The following is a 5,841-nucleotide window of genomic DNA, read 5'->3' as shown; positions in this document are numbered from 1 at the left end:
CCTTGTGGGACAAGGCCTGTGTCCAATCTGATTAGCTTGTACCTAACACGGCATTTAATAGAATGCCTGACATATAGTAAGCACTTAACAAGTACCATTAAAGAATATTGCTTTGCATTCTGGGAAATTAATTGAGAAACATCTGAATAAATAATTGATTCAGTATGCATATGCCCATCAGTGCCAAAGATAGGAATGAATACATAAGCATCAAAGGAGGCTGTGAGGTCGACTTGGAACTGGGGAAGGGATTTGGGAAGAATTCCTGGAGGAGGTAAGACATCAATTAATCAATCTATATTTATTGAGTGCTTCCCATGTGCACAGTACCGTACTCAGCGGTTGAGATAGTCCAATACCACAGAATTAGCAAGCACGCACCCGGACATGCGGGAAAACGTGCTTACACTGAAATTTCCAGAACCAAATGTAAAATTCCCCTTAGGATTCTGGTTGTTCTTTTTCTGAAGCTCCTCGCGGGGGGATGTAGGTATAAGGGGAGAAAAAGGATGGGATGAGATAATAACAATAATAATAATAATTTGTTAAACGCTTACTCTGTGCCAAGCACTGTTCTAAGTGAAAGGGTAGATACAAAGTAATCAGGTTGTCCCACGTGGGGCTCACAGTCTTAATCCTCATTTTACAGTTGAGATAACTTTGAGGCTCAGAGAAACTGAGTGACTTGCCCAAAGTCACACAGCTGATAAGTGGCAGAGCTGGGATTAGAACCCATGACCACTGACTCCCAAGCCCGTGCTCTTGCCACTAAGCCACGCTGCTTCTCGTGATCTTCAGAAAGACAGAACAGCCACCACTCCTGCTCTAGAGACTAATTCCAAGTCGGCATCATTCCTTTCTGCTGCCTGTATTAATGATGATAATAATAATAGTAATATTTGTTAAGTGATTTCTATATGCCAAGCACTGTACTAAGTGCTGGGGTAGGTTCAAGATAATTGAGTTGGACGTAGCCCCTGTCCCACATAGGGCTCACAGTCTTAATCCCCATTTTACAAATGTGGTAACCGAGGCACAGAGAAATGAAATGACTTGCTCGAGGTCACACAGCATACAAGTGGCAGAGCTGGCGTTAGATCCCAGGTCCTTCTGATTCCCAGGCCAGTGCTCTACTCATTAGGGCATACTGGTTCCCCAAGTACGTAGGAGAGTACAATAGAACCATAGAACAGACGTAACAGGTGAGAATGTCAGATTAGCAATGTGTCAGGCTGAAGATTTTCCTCTTCTGTGTGCTTAGTACAGCGCTCTGCACACAGTAAGTGCTCAATATATACCACTGATTAATTTATTGATTGAATGTACCGTTGATTTATTTATCTATGTAAATATTGAGGATGGATGTAAGGTTATAGGTGCTAAGACTGGCTATCGTTTTGATGCAATCAGGATGATTAGAATTAATTGGTGAAGGCTTCCTGGAAAAGGTAGGATTTTAGGAGGAGTTTGAAGATGTGGAGGACTTCGGTCTAGGCTATTTTAAGGGGAAGAGAACTCTAGGCCAGGAGACCTACAGCAGCGAGGATTAGGAGAGAAGAAAGACAAGAGCGAGATACACCTGATAGGTGATCTCGGGGTAAGGAAAGAATGAGAACCGAAAAGTAGTGGATGAAGACAGCCTACACGAAAGATCAATTGATCAATCAATCAACTGAAGCATCTTGGCCTAGTGGAAAGAGCCTAAGCCTGGGAGTCAGAGGACCTGGGTTCTAATCCTTACTCTGTCACTGATCTGCTGTGTGACCTTGGATGTGTCACTTCACTTCTCTTCACCTCAGTTCCTCTTCTGCAAAACGGGGATTAAAATGCTGAGCCCCACGTGGGACATGGACTGTGTCCAGCCTGATTAGCTTATTCCTACCCTAGCGCTTAGTACATAGTGCCTGGCGCATAGTAAGCTCTTAAAAACCACCCTACATATAAAACAGAAAAGAACCTCGGTGAGGGAAAAATGAAGAACGGGTTTTTTTTCTCCACTCCTTCAAATCTCCAAGAGACCTTTCCTGACTAGGCCCTCATTTCCTCTTCTCCCACCCTCTTCTGCGTCGCCCTTGCATTTGGATTTGCTCCCTTTATTCACTCCTCTTTCAATTCGACAGCATTTACGTTCATCTCGTTTTGAGCAGGGACTGTGTCTATTTATTTTTATATTGTACTCTCCCAAGTGCTTAGTACAGAGTTTTCACACAGTAAGCGCTCAATGAATACAGTAGAATGAATCAAGGAATATCCATAATTTATTTATAGTAATAACAATAATTATGATATTTGTTAAACACTTACTATGTGCCGAGCTATAAACCCGGAGATAAGTGGTTGTCCCACTTGGGGCTCACGATCTTTATCCCCATTTTACAAATGAGGTACCTGAGATACAGAGATTTTAAGTGGCTTGCCCAAGGTCACACAGTAGACAGGTGGACGAGGCTGGATTAGGACCCATATCATCATCAATCGTATTTATTGAGCGCTTACTGTGTGCGGAGCACTGTACTAAGCGCTTGGGAAGTACAAGTTGGCAACATATACAGACAGTCCCTACCCAACAGTGGGCTCACAGTCTAAAAGTGACCCATATCCTCTGACTACCAAACCTGGGATCTTGCCACTAAGCCACGCTGTTTAATGTCTGTCTCTCCCTCTAGACTGTAAGCTCACAGTGGACAGGGAATGTGTCTACCAAGCTTTATTGTATTTTACTCTCCCAAGTGCTTAGTACAGAGCTCTGCACAGAATAAGTGCTTCATAAGTACGACTGATTGATCGAAGGACTTTTAGCCTAGCCTGGAGAAGGTCAAAGAGTCAATTGATAACTTTATTTGGGACTGTGAGGAGAGGTGGACCAGCTTCCCAAGGCCAATTAAGGAGGAAATGAGCTAAGAGAGAAAGCAGGAGAGATTTGGATAAAATCACGATTGCGGTATTTGTTAAGCCCTTATTATATGTCAAGCCTTGTATTAAACGCCTGGTGAATAGAACACAGGTCTGAAAGTCAGAAGAATCTGGACTCCAATCCGACTTGTCTGCTGTGTGACCTGGACGAGTCACTTCACTTCTCTGTGCCTCAGTTACCTCATCTGTGAAATGGAGATTAAGACTGTGAGCTGTGTCCAACCTGATACCCTTGTATGCATGCCAGTGCTTAGTACAGTGCCTGGCACATAGTAAGCGCTTAGCGAATGAGTAGTTGCAAGTTATTATTATTCATTTATTCATTCATTCAATCGTATTTATTGAGCGCTTACTGTGTGCAGAGCACTGTATTAAGCGTTTGGGAAGTACAATTCAACAATAGAGACAATCCCTGCCCACACCGAGTTTACAGTCTAGAAGGGAGAGAAAGGCAACAAAACATGTTTTGTTAAGCACTTACTATGTGCCACTCGTACTAAGCACTGGGGTAGATACAAGGTCACCAGGTGCCACATGGGACACACAGTCTAAGGAGGAGGAAGAATGGGTAGAGAATCCCCATTTCATAGATGAGGAAGCTGAGACCCAGAAAAGTGAAGTGCCTTGCCTAAGGTCACTCAGCAGGCAAATGGTAGAGCCGGGACTGTAAGCCCGTTGTTGGGTAGGGATTGTCTCTATCTGTTGCCCAATTGCACTTTCCAAGCACTTAATACAATACTCTGCACACAGTTAGCGCTCAATAACTACGATTGAATGAATTAATGAATGAATGAACCAGGTCCTCTGACTTCCAGCCCCAGACCAGTTCCACTCTAAGGATATTTTTTTTCTTTAGAGTATTTGTTGAGCACTTACTATGTGCCGGGCACTGTACTAAGCTCTGGGGTAGTTCAAACTAATAGGACTGGACACAGTTCCAGTCTCCATTTTACAGATGAGGAAACCGAAGCCCAGAGAAGTGAAGCGACTCACCCGCGGTCACCCAGTAGATGAGCGGGATTAGCATAGCACCCAGGTCCTTCCTGCCCACGGTCGGATCGAGCTAACTGCCCGCGGATGGCAGAGGGAAACAGGACTGGGGTGACCGGCCTCCTCCTGATGGGGCTGTCGGACCCGCCGGAGGTGCGATTCGGGGCCTTCGATGCCGTCTACTCGGCCACGTTCCTGGCCAACGGTGCCCTCCTCCTCGTCCTCCGCGCCGACCGCCATCTCCACACGCCCATGTAATTCTTCCTCGCCAAACTGTCGTTGCTGGACGTCTCCCACCCCACCGCCCCGGTGCCCAAGATACTGTGGTGCCAAGCCACCGGAGACCGACGATCTCGTTGTCCGGGTGCACCCTTCAGCTCTATTTCCTAGTGGCCCCGGTGGGGATGGACGTCTTCCTCCTGGCAGTCACGGCCTCTGAGCATCGCTTGGCCATCCTCCGCCCTATCTGCTACGCTGTTCTCACGGACGGGAGGGTTTGCGTCGCACTGGCGGCCGGAGCCTGGCCGGCCCGCTTCCTCAACTCCCCCCTGCACGAGTCCTTCAACTTCCCTATGACCTTCTGCCCCTCCAATCGGGTGGGCTAGTACTATTGCGACGTCGCTCCGGTGACAGGCCTGTCCCGCTCTGGCGGTGGGCGGGATCAGTATCTTCTCCATCACTTTAGGCTCCTACATCCTCGTCGCGGCCGCCACCTTGAAGAACCGCTCGGCCGAGGAGAAGCGCCGGGCCTGGTCCACCTGCAACTCCCGCCAGCTGGCCGTCGGCCTCCTCTACGGCCCCGTCATCTTCACCTACATCCGGCCATCTTCCGGTCACTCTCCCGGAAGCGACGGGTTCGTGGGCATGCTTTATGGCGTCCTCAACCCCGTCATCTACAGCCTGAGGAACGAGGAGGTCAAGGGGCCCTCCGGAAGTTACTGAGGCTGATGTTAGGCCCGCTGGGGTCTCTTTGGCACCCATAGGAGCGCTATGGACTGGATTCGCCGGGGAGCCGGTGCGCTGGACTAAGCGCTTGGTAAAACGCAACAGGAGACTCATTCCCTCATTCATGAATCATTCAGTCAATTTCATTTATTGAGCGCTTCCTTTCATTCCTTCTTCCATTCAATTGTATTTACTGAGTGCTTACTGTGTGCAGAGCACTGCATGCAAGGTACTGTACTAAGCACTTGGGAGAGTACAATATAACAATAAGCAGACCTTTTCCCTGCCCACAGGGAGCTCGCAGTGAGTTCTGATCCTGGCTCCACCACCTACTTGCTGTGTAACCCTGGGCAAGTCACTTCACGTCTCTATACTGTAGTTCTTGAGTGTAGCTCTACACTGTAAGCTTGTTGTGGGCAAAGAACGTGTCAGGTTATTGTTACATCGTACTCTCCCAAACACTTAGTTCAGTGTTCTGCACATGATAAGCGTTCAATAAATACGACTGAATGAATTAAATGAACTCTCTATGTCTCAGGTCCTTCATCTATAAAATGGGGGTACAATACCTTTTCTCCCTCCTACTTGAACTGTGAGTCCCATGAGTGAACTGATCATCTTGTGTGTACCCCAGTGTTTAGTACAGTGCTTGGCATATAGTACGCGCTTCAACAAGTGCTCTAATCAGTGAAATAGATCAAAAGGGGCTGACAGCTGGTGGACTGAGAATAAAGGATTAAAGGGACACTGAATCTATAACTTATTTGAGTGTCTGTCTCCCCCTGTTGTCTGTAAGCTTATTGTACTCTCCCAGGTGCTTGGTACAGTGTTCTGCACGGTCAGTGCTCCGTAAATATGACTGCTTGCTTGCTTGAATGATTGATTGATAGATATACATAAATGTACAGACAGATTTAGAGAAACAGTGTAGCGAAGTGGATAGAACACGAGCTTGGAATTCAGGGGGCCTGGATTCTACTCTCAGCTCTGCCA

The 5,841-nt window shown here is 47.1% G+C and overlaps 1 protein-coding gene across 1 annotated transcript; it reads left to right on the top strand.

Moving 5' to 3' along the window:
- Nucleotides 1-3,990: 3,990 nt before the first annotated feature.
- On the top strand, nucleotides 3,991-4,845 carry LOC119922683 (olfactory receptor 1020-like). Its single transcript, XM_038742379.1, has 3 exons — nucleotides 3,991-4,108; nucleotides 4,222-4,499; nucleotides 4,537-4,845. Exons 1-3 carry the CDS (start codon nucleotides 3,991-3,993, stop codon nucleotides 4,843-4,845), a joined length of 705 nt encoding a protein of 234 aa, XP_038598307.1.
- The last annotated feature ends 996 nt before the right edge of the window (nucleotides 4,846-5,841 follow it).

The sequence above is a fragment of the Tachyglossus aculeatus genome, unplaced genomic scaffold (genome assembly GCF_015852505.1).
Source record: "Tachyglossus aculeatus isolate mTacAcu1 unplaced genomic scaffold, mTacAcu1.pri scaffold_118_arrow_ctg1, whole genome shotgun sequence".
Taxonomy (NCBI): Eukaryota; Metazoa; Chordata; class Mammalia; order Monotremata; family Tachyglossidae; genus Tachyglossus; species Tachyglossus aculeatus.
Note: the sequence above shows the minus strand (reverse complement) of the source record. Positions and strands in the feature narration are given on the sequence as shown.